Genomic DNA, 21,763 nt, shown 5'->3' on the forward strand with positions numbered 1-21,763 from the left:
CAGGTTTTAGCTCTGCATAGCTCGTGCATAGTGATGCCATGTGCTAAAATGAGGAGGAAGGGTGAAGGAGGTTTGGGTAGGAGGGTAATCAACATTTTGGTTTTCAACTTGAGGTTCTTGTGAGACATGCACATGGAACTGTCAAGTGAGCAGGTGGATGCAGAAGAGGAAGTTGAGAGAAGTGGTCAGGTGCAAATGTAAATTTAGAGCCACGAGAGTAGATGAGGTCCCCTGAGGAGTGAGAGTAGAGAAGAAAAGAGGTCAGAGGTCTGGGATAACCAGCTGGCATGTTCCCAGAGGAGCTGAGGTTTCATAGGAGTGAGGAAGATCTGGAAGCAGCGAGAAGCAAGGAGGGTCCCATCCCTCCACCAGACCATGTAGCATGTAGCACGTGGGGAAGAAACGGCCACCTAAGGAGACTGCAGGGGAGAAGATGTGTTTGGGGATGCAGCCAAGTTTGTCATCAGCAAAATATTCTATATATTAAAACTTTTTCTAAACAATTCTCTGATCTTCTTGCTCTAACTTAACTGTCCCAGAACAGCAAGCCACTTTTCAGTTAGAACAAGATAATTAAGAAAATGTCCAAAGAAGTTGAGGATTTTGCTGATGACAGACTGTAAGTTGCAAGGGGCCCAGTGGAAAGATTAGAGGGATTGGGGAGAGGTGGGTGATTGGGTCAAATTCTGGAATGTACAGTACATATGAGTTTAAAGAGATTTTGTAATGGGGGAAGATTTGGGAGACTTGGATGTCTGGTGGGTTATAAACATGTGAAGACTAGTCCTGATGGTCTTTTAAAGGCAAATGAGTCATTAGTTCTAATTGTGGCTTCCTCTTGGGACTGGTCATTTGTGTGGTGGTAGACAAGTGGTGTGGCCTCAGGGAATGCGGGTCTTCCCAGGAACACAGTTCTGTGGGCTTTCCTTAAATCCTGCTGCGATCGATAATACTGAGGACAGGCAGTCTCACCACGAACCTGAGCCGACTTCCATCACACCCCTGTGGCCAGAGAAATGAAATTACAGAGAATATGGATGCCTGAAATTCAGGGAAGGAGTATGAGTGTGTGTGTACATGTGTATGTGTGTATATGTATGTGTGTGTGTGTGCATGCGTGTGTCTGAGTGTGTATGTATGTGTGTGTGCGTGTAAGTGTGCACACGCGTGTGTGCACACATGTGTGTGCACACGTGTGTGTTTGTGTGTGCATGTGTGTGTGTGTGTGTGTGCATGCGTGTGTGTGAGCATTTGGGCTACAGGGAAGGGGTTACCAAGAGACAAGAGAGGATGATTATTGAATGGCCAAATCCAGTGCACATTCATCAAAGTCTCTTACACAGCAACCAGCAAAGATAATACCGTTGACAAAGTAAATTTGGAGAGTGTAGGTGGATCAATATAAACATATCCCATCTCTGGAAAAATAACAGGAAGCATTATCTTTAGTGACCAAAAAATCACACAATTTGAGTGACAGTATTGTATTCTAGTTTGATCAAGGATCAAATTATATTGTGTGTTTAAACACTTTATCATGGCAAAGTCCAGAACTCTTTCTTAATGGTGTATCTCAATTTTCTAGCAATTGTCCTCAAATATTGCCCAGAAGTACCTGGTGTCAATTTGAAAGATGCATCTTTTTTTTTTTTTTACAGGAAGAACTAAAAAGATTGCAGAATCCTTTAGGACACGTTAATGATGGAGAATATATACTTGAAAAGTAAGTAAAAATTATTTTCAAAAGTTAACCATTTGTAAGGTTGAAAAGCTTGCATGAAAAAAACAAAAACAAAAAACTGCCTGCTAAGGAAAAATTGAATAAGTATATCTGACAGTTTCTATGGTATCATTGTGGTCAGGGCCCAGAAATGTGGCTCACTTGAGATATAGTTAGGTAGATTTATGGCTAGTTGAGCAACTGTACTGATTAACAGAGTAATATGATGCCTGGAAGATGTCTCTGGTGGTGTGTCTGAGAGCTCAAAACTTAACCTTACCCCGTCTTAGGCTTTTAATCAGGATGTTTATAGAAGGCAGGCCTAAAATTTACAAAAAGTGCAAGGCTGACACTAAGGCTGATTAATAGAAGGAACATTCACAACACCAGCACAGAATGGAACAAAACAGAGCTAAAACAAAACAAACCAAAAATCCAAAAAAACAAAAAACCAGAAAGATGACATTGAAAAGAGATAAAAGTAAACTCTTCCAATTAGGTTTTTTTAAAATTGAACAATTAGAGCATATGAGATATGTCCTGATTTTGATTTGTGGGTAAATGCTTTGAGGTTTTATTTGGCATTAACAGAACCCACGTTTTTACATGGCTTTTAAAATTGGCATAATATTAGACTGATTAATAAGCATGCATGATCAAGATAAGGGGAAAAATAATGATCATTTATTGAATATTTACATTGTACTCTGTGCTATTATTGAATGCTTACAGATATTTTCTCATCGAATTCTGACTACAGCATTTTGTTGTAGGCGTCATTTCCATTTTACAGATGAGTAAAGAGGCTCAGAGAGGTTTCAGCAACTCGTCCACATATACTCAGCTAGTGAGTGGTGTGGGAGGCAGTTGAAGGGCCTCCAGAGCCCTTGCTCCCAACCACTGGCTAAGTCCCAATATACTCTGGATCAGTGAAACCTGAGTGAGTGTCATGCTTGGCTCTGGGCATCACATTTAAAAAGCCTATTGACATTACCAAGAGCACCAGAAGAAGTCAATTTAAATCATGATGGTTTTAGAACCATGAGAAACTCCTACAAGGAGCTGAGGATGTGTAGCCTGGAGAAAAGAAGTCTCAGAAGGAGTCCACCAGCTATCCTGAAACATTTGAAGGAATGTTCCTATAAAAGAGGAGCTAAATGGCTCTTGCTCTAGAAAGCAGAACCAGGATCAATGAGTAGGATCTATAACGAAACAACTTCGTGACTCAGAAAAAGGATAACTTCGGTAAAACTTCTGCCTGCCAAGAAACTGAATGGATTTCTTTATTAAGAAATGAGCTAATAGATACTGGAAGTGCCCAAGAAGAGTCTAACGGACAGTCCCTCTGAGATGTTGCTAGAAACATCCCGAAAATAAACACTTTGAGTTTGATTCCTCTTTCTGCTTTTTCCTAGCTTTGTGTGGACAAATCAGGTAACACTCTGAGCCTCTGTTTACTCATCTTTAAAACTGAAGATAATAGTACTGACTTAACAGTCCTATAGAGAGCATTAAACGAGACAACCCACAATAGCACGGCGCCTTCAGTCCCGGCGTCCTTCCCTTTCCATCTGGGTGGCTGTTTGGACCAGGCAACCTCTCAGGTTTATTCCATCAACATGACTGAGAATTTGCCACGTCACCACATTGAAGGGCGGCTTTAGTGCTTTGATTACATGAAGTTTCTGGGTTACCGCTGGGCTTAATTTATCCTTGTTGTGCCTGTTCTCATTCACATGAATAAATAAGAATAAAATAGTTCAATCCTCCTACCTACATCACTAGCTATATGTAAACAATAATAACTAAAGGGTTTTTAGCTGACACAAGAAGGAAGGTTTTTCTTCTGTGGAGATCAGTGTTGTGACGAGCTTAGGTTTAGGTCAGTGCTTCTTTACCCAGGCTGCGCTTAGACTCACCCGGGGAGCTCAACACAAGGGCCCTGGCTTAAGCCCCACCCCAGACACACTGATTCTGAATCTCAGGCGAGGAGACCCTGGCATCAGCATGAGGGCACTTCAGAAAGTTCAGGGAAAGATTCATATTGTCTTTCCATCCTATTTTTTTAGGAACTTTGAAGTACCCTTGTAACTTTTTTGAAACAGCTTTTTTCATGTGATTCTAACGAGGAGCTGGGGCTGAGAACCAGTGTGCAGGTTAGATTCCTTTCACTTACTCAATAAGCTCCGCAGGCAGCTGAGATCTCTGAGGACACACTTTCTCTGTGATGTTCAGCCCATTGTTTTATTAAACCTGGCCATGACGGTTTTTCATTATTGATTTTAATGTAGACCATGAACTCCATCAGTTTTTTTTCACCTGCTAATTGACCACAACTCTATCTTAAACCTCTCACTCACACTGACGTGCATCTTTCCCAGCTCTCTGCTCTCAGGGAGATATGTGAAAATTGCTGCTACATACGTGGGCTTCTGCCTCCCGCACCCTCCTCTTTCCTCTTCATTAGCCAGAGGTCTGGGGAAGCTAAAAGCTTTTGGAAACGACCAGTCTGTTTCAGAAGCTTATTTCTTCCAGTCACGATTGAGGAATTCCAGGGATGGGAATTAAAGTCTCCCCTCAAAGCACATGGGCCTGTGGGGGTAACCTTCCCTCCCATGCTTGTTCAGGACACAGAGAAAACGAGCAGTGGCCACCAGCCCTAACAACTATACTCATTTGCCTGGAATTCTGGAGATTTTCCTGGTCTGCTTCAGGAAAGGACTGTGTCCTTGAAAGCTGTCAAATTTGATTGAAAAATTGGTGTACATTGAATAGCAGATTAGGAATTTCATTATAGCTGTATCTGACTTAGGTGCCGATGTAAATCATCTAAGCTACCTGAAATGACCATACGTCAAGTGATAGTGGTGTCACAGCAGTTGATTGGTTATTGCCCCTTGGAACATTACATTTATTCTGAATGCTCAACAGAATTTTGTGGTAGATAGTCGGTGTGAAGGGTGGGGAAGCTGCAACTCCAGACTATCTGAGGCCATATGCAGGGCCAATCGAGTGCATTTGTGTAGACATACACACACACACACACACACACACACACACACACTCTCTCTCAGTTAAGTTTGGCGTGTGCCCATAAACAGAGAAGAGCAGTCAGTAAGGCCATTGATTAGGAGGCTGCTTATGGCTCTATTGTTTATGGTAAGCATTTATTAACTTAAGGAAGACCTTAGGCTGACTGCCATTTTTTTTGTAAATATTGCATCAGGCTAGGTCTCTGGCAAGTCACACAGTTTACTGATATATAATCATTTAATTATCCATAGGCAATTATTGAGGGAATGAACTAAAGCCATCTAGTTTAAACCAACAGGTATTTGTAGTTTATAGTTTGTTGTAGTTTATAATTACATCCCCAAATTAGCACGTTTGTTAATATTATTAAAGCGCTCTTCTCTTTATGGAAATGCTAGTTTCTTTGGTTGCTGCATCTCTGCAGGCCCCACAACATACTCATACATACTGCTATTGCCCAATTTGCTAGTTTGTAGGTAATGGGATGTTTATTTAACAGAATCTTAAAGTATTCTTATTATAAGGTTGTTGTCCCTACAAGACTACAGACTTATTAAAATGAGAGTTTCCACGCCCATCTACCTTGGGTTAGGCCCCTGTGTGTTTCTCTTTCATAACATCCATGACACTTGTAATTACTTGTTTTAAGTTCATCTTCTCCCAAGACCATAAAACAGGGACCATGTCTAGTGTTTTCACCGTTTAATCCCACATGCTTTGTATCATTTCTGGCACACAGAGGGCACTAGATATATTTGTAGAATGAGTGAATAATAATGAATTAATAATGGACCCTAAGTACAAATGGCACAGAGTATCCTAGAGGGTTTTCTTTGCTCCTCAACAACCAGGCTAAGCAACCACAGAGCTGTCTTGGGCTCATGGCACCATCTAGTGGCCATATAGGAATTTATCTGCTCTATCAAGTTTTCCCTACCACCGGGTTATTCCTCGCTAAAGAAAAGGAGAAAATGTATTATGATATCTCCAGCACATTTTTTTTTCATACTTTTCTTTAATATCAGCACGATCCTGATGCTCGTTACCTGGACAATTTGAATAGATTAAACTAGTTTTCCTTCACTCCCATCCTCACTCCCTCTGCAAACCATCCTAAAACATCCCGTACATCATATTTCCCTGCTCCAAATGCTTTATGTTTCCCCGTAGCAATGCTTTTCTCAGCTGTTCAGTGAGAGAAGTGATACCTAATTGATGGAGGTAATGGTGAGAGTTAAATAAGATAATAAATGTAGAATGTTTGTGATAGTGATTTGTATACATTATGTGACCAGTAACTATTAGTTTTCTGCTTAGCCAAACTTTTTTCTTTTTATGCTCCTTCTTTTACCATCTGCTTCTGCCAGATTGCTCTCTTTATTTTCTAAAAACAGCCTTTGAATTTCTTCACCTTGCTCCTTTGTTTTACTGTCTTCTTCATATATTATCATTCACTCTTCCTGCCCGTTCTTCAAAACCCAACCCAGTGTCACCTTCTCCATGAAGTCCTCCTTGACCATTGCAGCTCTGAGTGAGAGTCTTATAAGCTCATTAGAAGTGGTGACCATATATTTATAGTTCTCTGCCTTTCTCCAGGACAAAGGTCCATGCTTTATTCGTAGTAGGAGCCTGGAAACAGCTTACAAAAAGAAAGAAGAAGAGGTTCAATGGCAGTGACATCCTTTAGGGATGAATGAGGTCTTTTCTACAACTTGCTAGCTGGCCAGTATCATGGGATTTATAAGGCTCTCTTAGGTGTTTTTTTCCCTCTGAATGTTCCAATATTCTTTTCTCTTAAAGGAAATGATTTTCATGCCTTAGCTATGAGTGTTAAGTTAAGGGGTAGAGATCAAAAGAACAGCAAAGGTAAAAGGCAAAGCAACATTTCTTTCTATGGTATGCTTATTTATCTATTATCCATCAACAGAAACTCCATTAATAAATTTAAATGAACAAAATTGAATCTATATTAGGATTTTTCAAATAAGTATAAATTATCATTATTGCTGCTTTACATGTTAACTTTCTGAATTGAGCTAAACTGAGACATTATTTCTGTTTCTAGTCACCAGCTGGCCATGGATGTGGAGAATAATATTGAAAAATATCCCCTCAATCTACAGCCCTTGGAATCAAAGGTGAAAATGTAAGTTATTTCAAAGTTTACACTGGACAATTAGTCCTACAATTCTTGTTTTATGAACTTCTGAACACACCTGGAATTCCGGGGTATAAGAGTTACACATTTATTTCACATTTATGTGCTGCACATTATTTTCTACCTGTTCTAAGCAGCAACAAAGCCTCACTGGGCACACAGCGCCATCTGCTGGATAGTACAGGCAATTATTTGATTGCCATCTCTTCACCACTGCTTGGTTTTTCCCTTTTAGATTGAGTAGTTATTCAGCTTCCACTAACATTTTCCTCTCTCTTTCATCTTAGTAAATTGATTAATTCTACCTCAGAACAACTTGGTTATTTCCACCTCATGCCATCTCTTTATTACATCCCCCCCCACCCACTCACACGCTTTTTAAAAAACCCTCTTCCTTCTCATTTCCATTTCAGCTCTTGTCCAATTATTCTAGGAAAATACCTCTTCTCATCTTACTTTCTCACTTCCTATCCTTTTGTTTCTTATCCTCAATTAATAAAGCGAAACGTGAGCTCCCTTCTCCATCTATAAATGACTATTACATTAAGATAGTGCTAACAGCATCTCAATATTAATAAAAATGAAACTAATAATATCCAAAGTCAGACAGACTCTCAGGTGGAACAAAATATCAACCTTTTAAAAACATTCTTAAGTAGAAAAGGGGCCTATTAGAATCACCTTGGAAGCAATTTTAAGCTATTTGTGACTTTTCTGTGATCCTTTCCCATTCTGATTTTCCTTCAGGGTGCATAAACGAATTGCCTGTGAGGGTGTCTATAACATTACACACACACACACACACACACACACTCAGCTCAACACTCCAAGAAGCATGTATTAAAAAATTTAAATATGTCTGAGGTTGGCCAGAATCACTGATCATTTGCAAAAAAACCCAAGGAAGATTAAAAAGGAGTCACCCCAAAGAAGGGCATCTTGAGGTATACAACTTTGAAGAGCAGTAAGTCATTACTGGATTTAGGAATTGAAACAGAAATGAAACAGATGTATAATATTCTGTTGGATAAAAGCAAATATTAATACACACCCCCATAAATCTGTGTTAACTTTGTTCGTCATTAAAAAGCTTGCTCTGCATGAGCACATAAAGTAACCTCTTAAGATAAAGTCCAAGCATGGCTTTTGAACCTGTTGGGTTCCCTGCTAGAAAGCTCTGTTGACACTACCAAATGCACAATGATCAGGCTATCAAATTGTTTATGTAAGCAGTGAGCCAGACTAAGTACTCAAGGTATTAGTTTTCAAACATAGGTTGCTTTATCATTAGAAATTTTCTCATTAAGATAAGGTCCTATTAAATGAAAAGTGCTGGAAAGGAAACTTGGTGTATGAAAAATTAGAGTGTTTAATTTGAATGCAGAAAATGAGTTAGAAACCCCCCTGGTCTTTTTTAGTTTCTATCACTTCCGGTATGTACAGGCAGAGGGGCAGGTGCCTGGAGGAGAAGGAGGCAGAAAAAAAATCTCTGTGCCTGAGATTCCAGGCTGCTCAGAGAGCCTGGGATTTGACATGTTGTGTTTGCTGGTTTGATGGAGGAGTCAGCTCAGTGAGGTGCAAACAGAGTGGCTTTTATCTCTTCTAATGACTCTGAACCCCATTTCCACTCACTGGAGAGGGATGAGGGAGAGAAAGTCAATCCTGCCCAGTAATAGAATTTGAGTCCCATCAGAGAATTAGTTCAGTTCAGTGACTTTTGTCTAATCTGGTTATTGAATTCTTAGCTCTCACGGCAGGTTGAACATCTCCCTCCACACACACGAGGTCTCTCCTACAGCTGTGCAGCCCGCACCCTCCCTTCCCTCTCCTCGCCCTGCTCTCCCCTTCTCTCCTCCTTCCTCCTTCCTTCCTCTATTGGTGTCACCTCCCCCCATGAGCTGAACAGCAAGGCTGTCCCAGGTTTCCCATGAATGAATGGGGAACACTTTTGCTCCAAGGCAACTGCTTCCTTTCAAACAGTTCTAAGGCTTGGGACCCTGAGTGGAGGGGTCACTGGGTCTCCCCTGATCCCCCACCAATGGTGTAGTCTGTACCCCCTCATTGGGCTGTGCACCTGTTCTGCTAGGGATGTTGCCTATGACCCACTCAGCGGTGCCTTCCTGGTCAGCCTTGGCATTCTTGACAGGGAGGGTCTTGGCATACTCCCATCCCTGTGTCCTAGGGGAAGTTCCTTAGACCTGCAGAGTACTGAGTGTGAAACACAGGCCCTCGTCCGTGTCCCAGGGCTACTCTTTGACATCACAGGCTTTCTCTTCCAGTCTTCCGACTTCCGTTGGTGGGGACCAGCTAAACTTCTATCCTACCCTAGGGGTAGAGAGAAGTGAGGGTCACTACACCATGAAATCTGCTCTCTTGAAAACTCTCCTCTCCCCTCACTGATGAGGGGAGAGTGGTAGATTTCTGGATAGTCCAGCTCCTGCAAGCCCTGGGGGGATGGTGGATACCTGGCAGGCCAATCTCTGGGTATAAATGATAGGGCAAGATGAGAACTGATCTCAGGTGTGGGCTGCCTCCACTGTGTGCACAAGTGGGAAGCCCAGGACGGGGGTAGGATGGGCACATGGTTCCTCATATGCAGGACAATGTGAAGAGGAAAGAATTTATAAGACAGCTTGAACCTGCATATGGCAGCATAAAGTATCAGCGGAAGGAAGCAGAGGAAAGTGCAGCTCAGTGAAAGAATGTGTGTGCGCGTGTGTGCGTGTGTGTGCATGTGAGGGTGTGCATGCATGTGCATGTGTGTGCGTGCGTGTGAGTGTATAGAATCTAGAGGAAGTGTCAGCAAGGGTATGTTACCTGGTTCGTGAATGTGACTGTTAAAAGAGAATTTTCAGTTTTAGACTTGGAGGATCAGACGGCTGTGTCAAAAGAGCAAACACAATCAAGATCGCACAGCTATTAATGAAAAGGCATTTTGGGGAGTAAAAGGCAGGTTTTCTGAAGATCAAGCAAAGGCAACTCTCTCAAGTCAGAAAATGTAGTGAAGGCTAAAGTAATAGTGAAAGCACCAAAATGAGGGCCCTCACGCAACTCTGAGACTAAAGATAAATGTGTCCTTTAGAGCCAAGGCTGGCCCAGGGTCCACAGGATGAAGCTCCACAGCACAGGACACAGGCGCTGGAGGGAGTCCTGGCTACCGAGGAGGGACAGACCCTCCGAATCCCGCCGAGCACTGTCCTTCACATGTGGTCACACTTTGCACCTTATAGCGAGATCTAAAACAGATCTCCCCAGCAAAAACCATCATTTGAAAGTTGTTCATTAATCATGTGCAATCCTTTCCTTACATTTTAACAATATATTTATTTTGAGGTGGAACAACAGATGTATTGAATATAAATCATCTTTTAAAAGTGTGCTTATTAAATACGTTCAATTCGTCTCCTGATATTTTATTAGCATTTGATTTTGTGACGAAACAACATTTAGATTGCATGAAGGGGAGAGAGAGAGGCTCTGGAGAAGGAAGACAAGCCCCCAGAAAATTTTAAAGATATTTCTCAGTAAAGCCTTGTTAAATTGCATTCTTTGAGAATAATGCCTATCTAACTTTAGTTGGAAGTTTAATTAAAAGAAGATAATGGGAAGAGTGGCTGAGAGCACAGACTTTGGAATTCGAGCAACCTAGTTCAAATCCCAGCTCTGCCTATTAGCTGCTGTGTGACCTGGGGAAGACTGGTGATCTCTCTGGGCCTCGGTTGTACTCCTCTATGAAATGAGAACACTAACCCTGTCTTATAGGATTATAATGAGCTTTTAATGGGAAATTCCAAGAAAAACATCTAACCTAGTGTATATTTTTCATGCAACTGTATCTTTTCCAGACATTTTTATGTCAATTTGGGCTAATAAAATATTGCCAGTAAGGATCCTCAGGAATCCACCATATCGTATCAATGTATATGATTTGTACATGTTACTTCAAAATATCTGAAAGTATTTGATATGTCTTTTCTTAAGTAATTATAATAATTTATCTAGGACCTCTGTTTGTCAGATTTGGGGCTAAGTGACTTACATACATTAACCTTGACTTCTTGCAAGAGTTACAGAGAAGTTAATGTTATTCCCATTTTGTGGATAAGCAAAATGTAGGCCAGTGTGTTTAGTATTTTGCCTAGGGCCACACAGCTAGTGAGAAAGAAAACCAGGCAAGAACCTCTGTCACTCTGATCAGACTTCCTCATGAGATAAAACAACTTCTTCTTTGAGCTGTTTCTGTAACACAAAGTTAGAAGAATACATGTGTTAACCGCCTACTTACCCTATCCCCAGGAATGCAGAGATAATGATGCATATGGTGTGGTCACTGTCCTCCAGGGCTTTACAGTCTAGAGGGGGAAGCAGACTTTGGAAATGAGGTGTTTGGACTGGCCAGTGTGTAATACCATCTCAGGGCTACTATTCTCTTTCTTAGACTCAGTAACCCCTGTGTGCATTATTCCTAAGGTGTCTTCTCAGTCCTCATAAAGAAAAGAGTATTATAGATCCAGGACCCACATTGCCTGGATTCTCATCTATGAGAGAGTTGGTGACAGTCAAGGTGGTTATAGGTGCTGGTGAAGAAACCTGCAGAAAGATCCAGGAAAGCGTAGGTCCATGATGCACAGGAGGTGTCATCAATCAAAGCAGGGAGTGAAGCCAAGAGTTCCAAGCTCAGCAGATGCTGGAGTGGAGGGGAGCAGGCTGGAGATACTCGTATGGGGCAATTTCTGTGGAAAACTTGCTTATTGCATGAAGTGGCCCTTTACTGCCATTTGGGCAAGTTTGTGTCAGGATACAGGGTTGGGGTAGACACAAAATAATCAAAACAAGACACATCTGCTAGGATAGCTTTTAGCTGCACGTAGAAAATTCGACAAAGAGGCTTAAACAGATAGGGGCTCTACTTACTCAAAGTCAGTACGTGGCAGTCCAAACCTCCATCTTGTTCCTCTGTTTCTGCCTTTTGCTGAGCCATAAGGTGGGAGCACCATGTCAGTGTAATGGGCAGACAGGGGTCTGGTCCAAGTGTTAGTTCCCATCTTGTTCCCTGAAACTTGGCCAGGACTCTTGGTTGTAAGTAACAGAAACTCAAACTAACGTATGTGTAAAAAGGATAATATTGGATTACATAACAGAAACACCCATGGGCTACTGTGTGCCTCAAGCGCGGCTAGACCCAGGTGGACAAGCAAGGTCGTCAGGCATCTGGCTTCCTCGGGAAGCTCTGCTCTCCGCATGTCTGCTTCACTCTCACGTGGTCTCTCCTAGCATGGCCACCAAGTGGCCACGGACATCTCTGGCTTACATCCTTCCCACTGAGTCTCTCCAGATGAAGGATAGGGCCCCTTTCTCAGTAGTCTCAGGAAATTCCCAGGGCAGTCTTTCATTGGCCTGGCTTGAGGCACAGGTGCAGCCCTGAACCATCACTGTCCTCTGCTTGGTCAGCCCAAGGGCACAATCCTCCCTCTGTCATGGTGGGGTAAGCTCTTCCCCACCTAGAGCTCAATGGTGGAGGGTTGGTGGGTTCCCAAAGAAGAATGGGTGCTGGAACAAACCAAAAGAAGGAGAAATTAATGTCTAGGCAGGCTCAAGCTACCACTGGGAAAACAGTCACTCCTTCTCCACAGCCCACTTGTGGTCAGGACTGAGTAGGAGAGTAAACGCCAGAAGAGCTATATGTATATTAGCTATTGTCTCCAAAATACTGAGACTCGATGTGCCGACTTTGATGGCATCCTCTTTTGGCCATCCCCAAATTCAGCCTACTTGGGTTATAATGCATTTTGAAAAATGTAATCTTACTTAGTAGCACATAAGAAATAGTAATTTTATCAATACAAAATGAATATTTCTGGCTCTTTTTGAAAAGTTGACATGTCTGGTAACCACCAACTGCCATGGCAGGGTCCCCCCTGACTGCCCAGTCTGCCCCCGCCTGGCCCAGTGGCTCTTGAGATCCTCTTCCTGTGTTCACAGCCACGTACTCTACCTACTCCTCGTCTCCTGCCTCCTGCCTGGCACCCTGGCTTCCATGCTTTTGCCCAAACGGCTTCCTTCTTTCTCCCCAACCGTCCTTCAAGGCCTAATTAAAATACCAAGACTCCCTCAAACCTTCCCTAATCACCCCAGCTCCCAGAGAGCTCTCTCTTCTACTCCTCTGTGTGAGGACAGCCTTTGGAACCAGGACTGCACAGGCTGAGTCCCCCAAGTGGCTGTGGGCACACGAGGGAGACACCTGCACTGTAAAAAACCCGGGGATATGTAGAGAAAGGGCAGAGGCAGGCAGATTATACCATCCTGATATGAGAGAAGATAAATAGGAATTGACCTGTCAACAAATTATTGAAAAATGCATTTATCATCTGTTTAGAAGTAAACCCCTACACTTTATTTATAATTCAAAATATAGGAACACACAAAATGTGCTCTCTTAGTTCAACCAATCTTTAGAGAATTATATCGATAGCACTGTTTAATTTCAAAAATAAAAATGTCAAGGTAGTCTGTAGTTCACTCTGCAGCCATAAAGAAGACTTGTAAGTAGGGATTATGGTAAAGCGAGGGTGAGAAATCTGAAAAATGATTCTTGTGACCCAGGGACGAGGTGCTGCTACGTTTTGTTTTTATTCCTTCTTACTGTGAAATAGCATTTGGAGATGGTATTAAGAGAGCTTAATATTAGAACAATTTAATCTTTGAAGGTCGTATTGTAGGTGTGGTCAAAGGGGAGTAAAGAGTGTATAACATAAACACTTTTCTATAATCCAGAAAGTAATATTAGCATGGCTTCCACCATTTAAAAAAACGGTGTAACAAATTAGGGTAACAGCTTAGCATTATGTGACTGGCCTGTCATTTTTAACTGCTGATGCTAGTTTAAAGACATTGTCCAGCCTAAAATGCAGACCTTAAAACTGTGATTATGAAGGACAAGTAGTACATAGAAAATATATTAAGTTTAGAAAAATATATGGTGTAATATGCCTTGAACTAAGTAAAATTGTTTCCATATATGTGGACAATGACTCTAAAGTAAATACTCAAAAGTAAAATTGCTCTTGCATTAAGGAAGTCAGAGGGCACAGAGGTGTTTTTAACATACATTTTAAAGGCACTTAATACTGTCATCTCTTCTCAATTAAAAAGGAGGATATTCATTCACTTGGAAGAAAACAATATTGTCATAATATCTGACTTGAGGAAATCTAATATGTCACTTTCCAGATTTCATAAGACTAGGAGGGAGAAGGGGATGCTTAAGCGTAAATTCACTTGAAAACCTCTCACCTCAGTTTTGCCCAACATTGTTTGGTTCTTTAAAGGGGCCACACTGCCCCCTGGCGTTCAACAAGCTAAAATGTGATCCCTCAAAGGACACTACATTTTTCTGAATAATTAAGGCTATTAAAAAAAAAAAAAAAAAAGGAGCCTAAAATACCTCAAAGTCTTATAAACTTGTGGGTATTCTATGGGTTGACAATATTTTCTAAAATTTTAAGTGCTTTTAAAATGTTACATGTTTTGAGCCCTTGATGGGCAGGTTTGCAGACTTTAGGAACCTTCAAGTAGTAGAACTTGTTAGCTGGGCTCTGGGAGACGCAAAGTGCCTCACACAATGTGGAAATCATTAACAGCTTCCAAATTGTTGCTACTGTCTAATAAAATAGATCCTGAAGAAGCAACAAGACTACTAAGCTCAGGCAGGTAATCTTACAGGACTTTCTTTGAGATTCTGTTTAAAATCTTTAAACCAAAGAAAACTAACTAAATAACTAAATAACTAACTAAATAAATAAAGAATGAAAGAAAGAAAGAGAAAGAAAGAAAGAAAGAGAGAGAGAAAGAAAGAAAGAAAGAAAGAAAGAAAGAAAGAAAGAAAGAAAGAAAGAAAGAAAGAAAGAAAGAAAGAAAGAAAGAAAGAAAGGATGGCTTTTGAGCAAGCGTTGCATAATAAACGGTGACCAAACAGAGCTCAGAGTAGGGTCAGATCCTGCTTTAGTGGGGTTTGAAGTACACATAATTTGGAGGGTCCTTAAAAAAAAGAAAACTTAAAAGATATCTTACATTCACAATCTATACAAACCATGAAGAGCTCCTCACAGGGACTTGGAAGAAGCTCCTGGCCTCTGAGTAATAGACCCTGAAGTTTAAGTTTCATAGCTTCAGGGAATCGGCCTCTGTCCTAAAGGTTTCTGCTGATGCTTCTGGTCTTTTCTTGAATATTATAATTCACAGGGCCTTAACAAATTAGGGAAAACCTACAGATTCAATAACATGATAGCATTTTTGTGTTCTTTATATCCTCTGACTATTGAGAATTGTTGGTCTTTGAACCATTCTAGCCAAATGAAAATAAATCAGTTTGTTTATACAGAACCGACTTTAATGACTTAGGTAGTGTGTGGAAGAATTATAGAAGATCAGGAGCTGCTAGTAGTGTAGAAGAGACAGTGATGGAATTAATGAAACTATTGTAAACTAATTTAAAAGACTAAATCCCGATAATTGGTCTGCATGTCCGGCTAACCCCCAGGAGAGGTTACATTGTGTTCACTAACCACCTGTGAACACCTCAATGTTGGGGAAAAAATCATTTAGCTTATACTAAGAAGAGATTTCTATCATCAAAAGCAGAAGATGACTTTTTCTGACACTAATTACAGGAAATGAAAAACTTCCTTGGTGATTAGGAAATAAAACTAGTAAACTAATCACAGGAAATAAAACACTTCCTTGGGTGAAATCTCAGGTAGCCACCTAACCACGTGTTACTTTAGTTTTCTGAATAGCACACAACACCTTGAGATATTTAGTCTCCTCTGTTCATTTCTTTGATTATTTATTGTATAATGCCTGTTTCCATCCACAGTGTGCAAATCCGTGACTGCAGTGTGCTTGCCTGTCTTTTCCCCAGAGCAAGGCCATTGCATTTGGCCACGTAGACTGCCCTGCACAACATCACGGACACCCTTCACCTTGAGGTCTATGCCAGTAGCACCCCTGGAGCTGTGCACTGCACAATCTGTCCAGAGTCTACAGTTGACCGTGGCACAGAATAGCCCCTCAACAATGATATATTGAATGAATGAATAAATAATAGCCTATTTTTATTCTCATTTGAAATATAAGAAACTGAAAGATTTTGTGGCTTACAAATCAGAGTGCAGTTAGGTGTGCAAACTTGATTGACTGACTGATGACTTTTTCTAGGCTGACTCTTTTAGGCTGCTATCACCCAGTCAAGTCTGTGAAAGTCAAACAAGTAGAATAGAGAGACGCTCTCAGTGGCTGAAATGGAGTTAGGGTCCAGGTTTTCTGATTCCTTGCTTCACATTCCATGTGTTATACTTTCCCTGTCTCCAAAGCCAATCCCTTCAGATTGCTGGTGCCCTCCAGAGTCGGTGGGCTTTGGGCTGGCAGTGACAGTGCATGTGCTGTGTTTTGTGTAGCATCCAGCGAGCGTGGCGCGAGTACCTGCAGCGGCAGGACCCCCTGGAGAAGAGGAGCCCGTCCCCGCCCTCCGTCTCCTCGGACAAGCTAAGCAGCTCCGTCAGCATGCACACCTTCTCTGACAGCAGCACTCCCGTGAGTGTCACGTTTCTGTTTTCATGGCCTGACTTGCCACTCAGCTGATAACCTGAGCTTTGGTTCCAAGAGAGGCATCTTGGCATGTGAGCAGGTGATTTGTGACAGTGAGAATATACATTGCTTATTTGCTGGGAACCCATAGTGAGGGTTTTATCACCTCAAAACAAAGACACAATTCATAAACACCAAGTAAACTTTATTAGCTTGGGCGAAAATGGATTGTATTCGAAATCAACCTAAGCTCATTTGTGCACTCTCATTCCTCTGTTACTGAGGTTTTTTTTTTCTTTTCTCTTTTCCGTTTCTTTATAGCGGCATGTTTCTTTTAGTATGTGCCTCTGGTGGTGTGTGTGGTGCAAATATGACAGAAGATTAGTTTGGTTGAAAGGGTTAGAACTGAAAGCCGTCACACACTTGAGGGGTGCAACTGCAATGCCTACAGGGGTCGAGGAAGTAACCCACAAGGCTCATGTGGGCTGAGGTGTACCTGTGGCTACGTGGAGGACACAGGCCTCACCTGAAGGGCAGCCCTCTCAGCTCCTGGAGATGTATTGCCATGTCGGGGTACAGGACGCATGTTGCCAAATGCAACTTTCTTTCTTCAGGAGATGAAGAAATCCAGATTCTTAAATGCTGGAAACCAGGAAGAAAATTTAATAGGTAGACAGACCCTGCCTACAGATCACACTTGGCCCACAGGCCAACAGTTTAAGAACCCTGGGGTACAGGGTTAAGGAATGAAGGAATCTGCTGAAAGTCTTTATTTTAAAAATACCAAATCAATGATCATGTACCTATAAACTAGAGTTGTGTGGATTTAGCCATGTGATATTCAAACCACTCACTGAAAGTCTGAACAGTTAGGAAGGGAAATGAAGTGATGTTACAAGTATATTATTTTCAAAAAATATTTCTTTACTGCTTGGTAATCATATTTATTCAGTTGTAAAAAGGTTTTGCAACACTCAAAACGATGTATTCGCATTGGGAACCAGCGTACTTGAAATGTTACATACTTGAAATGTTTTCAGATGATTGTGTTGTGTATTCTTTAACAAGCAATTTTATCTAGATATAAATTTTAAAGAGAGGGAACAAGTTGGGTTTATAGCTGTGCAAATGAAAGCGACAGGAGATCTATTTTTAACTGACAGCAGAAATTGACTATTTAGTGAGTCTTCACGTTGTTAGTTTTTGGAGGGAATGGCTTAGCCGACCTTACTCTCGCTAGAGGGCGCTAGTGCACCACACTGGAAAATGGCCGGGGAAGCAAGTTTGCATCATTTAGGATTTGTAAGTAGTAAAGTGAAAATTGGGTGTTTAGGATGCCTTTGCTGTGAATGCCAATAGAAAGTGCAAATCAAATGACTGTGAAGATTTGATCCGAATGATGGAAACTCAATAGCAGAAATCGTTTTTTGCTGTAAGTTAGAGGTTTGAATTTATTGCCTTTGTGCCTTCTCACAACCCTTGCTCAGGACAATTATCACCGCTGGTGAGTCCAGTGGTATCTGATGGTGTTGGTGTTGCCACAGCTGCCTAACTTTGGTCTTACTGAAATCCTGGGCAAATATATCTTCGCTTTATAAACACTGATGTGCCACTTTGATTGCAGCACTTCACCTGTTTTGTGCATAAACACATGTTCTTTCCCGCTCGTGGGTCATCACGTTTATTTATAGCCTTGCACAGCTTCGCTAATGGTTCTTCTTTATTTAATTTAGCCTGGCCTTCAGGTCCCCTGATGTGGCTTAGCAGAGGAGATTTCCTCCCTCAAATATCCCTCGCAGTATGGTTTCCCATGAGGTGTGCGGGACTGATGGGGGAGTGGCACCCTGCTGCCCCACCCCATCGTCATCCTTTAGCTCTGCGCGCTGGGGACAAGGTGTGGAAGTCTGGCTCACCCCTGATTGCCTACAAAAAGGGAGAGTCAAAATAGATGTTCAAAAGGTATTATTGGAATTATCTGTCAGAAAGCAAGGAGATCCTGCCCAGAATTCTAACAGAGGCTGTTGATTATAATAACGACTTTGGTGTTGATGGCAGTGGCGTGACACTAAATGTATAAAATAAAACATGAAAATATAAGATGTTGGAATGTTTCCAAGTGTCCAGTTTGTCAGGTAGGCAAACTATTCAAGTCATAATTTAAAAAAAACTTAAGCCTCGTTGTTTGGAGTTGGTAGAGCTGGCTAAGCTTGTCTTACTGTCCGTGATCATCAATTTGCCGGGGCCCTTTTCAGGAAGATTCGTCCTTACACCCCTCTGGGGTCACAGCCCTCCTGGGGACAAGCTGCCTAATGAAAGGAAGTGATTCTGTTCCACCTTGACCAGCCTGCCAGACCCACTGGGTTCACACACACTCAAGGAGCTTGAGATAGGACAACCTGGTTTTCCCACCCTCCAACGAGTGGACCTCAAGTCTATGGAGGGAGTAGGATGACTCCTGGCCCACACTGACTAAGGCTATCATAAAAAGACGAGCTTCCTCTAACAACCATGAGTCCATTTGGAACTTTGGTGTTAAAAGCCCAAGTCAAATGCTGTCAGTGAGGTGGGTCCCCGGCGAGTTCTCTGGGCCCTGACTCCTGCTAGGCCCCTCTAGCTTTCTGAACCTCATCCCTCTTTCTCTGGGGTTGATCTATTGCTGCTGGTGCCTACACTGTAGCCTACCTTCTTGAATCTGATCAACTGCCTGTCATATCCCAAGTCCCTGCCTTTCCTCTACTGACCTCTAACACAGCCTCTCTGGGAGGCCAACCTGCGCTTGCCTAAGTCCTGGGCCTTGCCAACTGCTCCCCAGCCCCTATGCCCATAATAACTGCAATGATTGCCTACCCTGGATGTCTGCTCCAAGTAAGCACCACATGAGAAGCCAGCTCCCTGTTCTGGTTGAGACCCTGTGCTGAACTGAGAGCGATGCCTGTGCATGCTTCTGCTCTGATTATTTTGGCTAAGCATAATGGTTAATATAGTGCTTATAATATATCTGCTTTAAAATGCATAATAGTAATATTTAAGAGTGAGCACTCAAATTCATCATCTTAATAAGAACTGAGCACTTGTTACATGCCAGGCACTTTGCAAATACTTTCCATGGATTATCCCCTTTAATCCTTTCAATGACCATACAAAGGCAGTGCTATTTTTATCTCCATTTTACAGATGATGAAAATGAGACTTAGATAACTGACTTGCCGGGGTTACACATTGGGCTGGAGCTCGAAGGCTTCTCTCTTCCTCCACACTATTCCACTATAGTGAAAATAAGCCTGCATTTAGATGTGGTCAGGCTGTAGGGGCAGCAGTCAGTTAATGCATTTCTCTGCCTATTTTGCAATTTGGTGGGTATAAAAAGCAAATGAAACAATTAGAACAAAAGCCTTCATTTGATTTTATAAATTGCCTCATTCAATGCTCTTTGATTAAAACCTCAAACCTCAGCTGCTCAGCGCTGAATTAAAGAGCAACAGGAGGGAAGATAATATTAAGATATGTTAGTAATTTGCATGTAAGTGCCCTTATATCACAATGTATCATGTGGTAACAAAAAATTTTGTTTTAGAAATAAGAATTTTGAATAACAATTGTTACTGCGGAATGAAACTTGTGGATGTAAAAATGAGAAAAAAAGGGTAACTCTTTAACTTTAAAAACATTAGTTATTGCACAGAGGACAACAGTGGAAAATGCTTTGGTGTATTTTTGTTAATCAATTTCATATGATAAAATACTTATGCTTTTAGTTTCCAGCTCTAAGAGATCCGTAATTTGTCTAATAGGGTATCATAGAAAGAAATTATAGAATGGTATATTCTAAACTCCAAGATTGATAACCTTTTCAGAGATCATTAGCATACCTTGCAGATAAGTCCAGAAAAATCTTTGGGATTGTTTGGAGACGTTCTCAATCTCATTTGGCTTGAATTGGTTCCATCTTCCTTCGTGGCCACGCCCACTCTCTCCCATTGGTCCTCTTATGATTACAGTCTGGCCTGTAGGGGGCAGTGTGGCTCATGGAATGAGGTACTCTGGCTTGGTAAGAGGATGTCGCATAAAATGACAGCTCTACCACTATTCCTATGAGTCTTAAGACATATCAGTGGGGAGGTCATTCTTCAACTGCAGCTGAAAATAACACTGGCCTCAGAGATGTGTTGGTATTGCTGTGAAGATTACATGGCACTACATATGTGAAACGCAGCACAGAGCCTGGGATCCTGAAGGCTTGCGATAAATCTTAGTCAATTCTGAATGTGCTCTTGGAAACCCTCAATGTGCTTTACTCAAAATGCTGTGGAAAACTTGTGCAGAACAGGGGTGGAACTGTTAACGCAATACTGATTGAGGGGCACAGTGCCTGTGTGTGATTCCCTAAATGCATCCGTGAGAATTGACTTGTGTCCCAGAATGAATATATACATTTATATTCTGAGATTGGAGCTGTATATTACAAAAGTAATAAACATGTATTTTAATGTTGTTTCTATTAAAGACGAATTTTCATTTTCCAAAGAGGAAGCCAGGTTTAAGTCCTTTTGACTCTAAATGAATAGACCTCTTCTGAGAGACCACACCACACACCTAATAGAAACAAGCCTAGATCATTCTCCTTTCCAGGCCCTAAGAAAAAGGAATGGGAAGGTCCCCAGCCCATTAAGGGTTAAGTGCCATTCCAGCAAGTGCACAGCACCAGTAACCAGGCCTTGCTTCTCTCTTGGTCAGGAGCAATTACAGTTCTGAGCAGGTTTAAGAGCAGAGGTCTAGGCCAGTTGAAGACCCCGTTACTTCAGTTGTCCTGGATGGAACGCCTGGAACCCTGAGATTAATGGTGCTGCTTTAGTGGTTCTGACGTTCAGCAAGACTGGCTGGATGAATATTCAGTGACGGACATCCTGGTGACCCACCAAATCTTTGCAATACACTACCGAAAGTCAGTACCAGCCTGCTGTCCGTCACGGCCCATGCACCCACACTCACGCTGCGTCATTACCTCCGCGTTTAATTGCCCTTTCTACATACACAACCTCCGGGCTTCAATACATCAAGAAAAATCTAGTGACTAAAGGGGGAAAGCCTTGTTACAAAGTCCCACTTGTTTTGGGGGGACTGGGCCCTAAAAGAGAATTTCCTGAGACCCCTTCCAAAACAATCTTGAGAGCCGTGAAGCTATAGAGAATGTAAGCTTTGTGCTGCTTAATAATTTAATAACCTAGATTTTCCAGGTCAGGGACAAGTTACAGTATTATGCTCAGCTG

At 41.8% G+C, this 21,763-nt stretch overlaps 1 protein-coding gene across 1 annotated transcript; it reads left to right on the plus strand.

Moving 5' to 3' along the window:
* Window positions 1–126: 126 nt before the first annotated feature.
* Window positions 127–21,571, plus strand: IQCJ (IQ motif containing J). Its single transcript, XM_063102797.1, is given in 7 exon segments — window positions 127–189; window positions 1,659–1,723; window positions 6,819–6,899; window positions 16,367–16,508; window positions 18,813–18,859; window positions 18,861–18,939; window positions 21,365–21,571. Coding segments are annotated over 7 exon segments (684 nt in total).
* The last annotated feature ends 192 nt before the right edge of the window (window positions 21,572–21,763 follow it).

This window comes from Cynocephalus volans, chromosome 1 (genome assembly GCF_027409185.1).
Source record: "Cynocephalus volans isolate mCynVol1 chromosome 1, mCynVol1.pri, whole genome shotgun sequence".
NCBI lineage: Eukaryota > Metazoa > Chordata > Mammalia > Dermoptera > Cynocephalidae > Cynocephalus > Cynocephalus volans.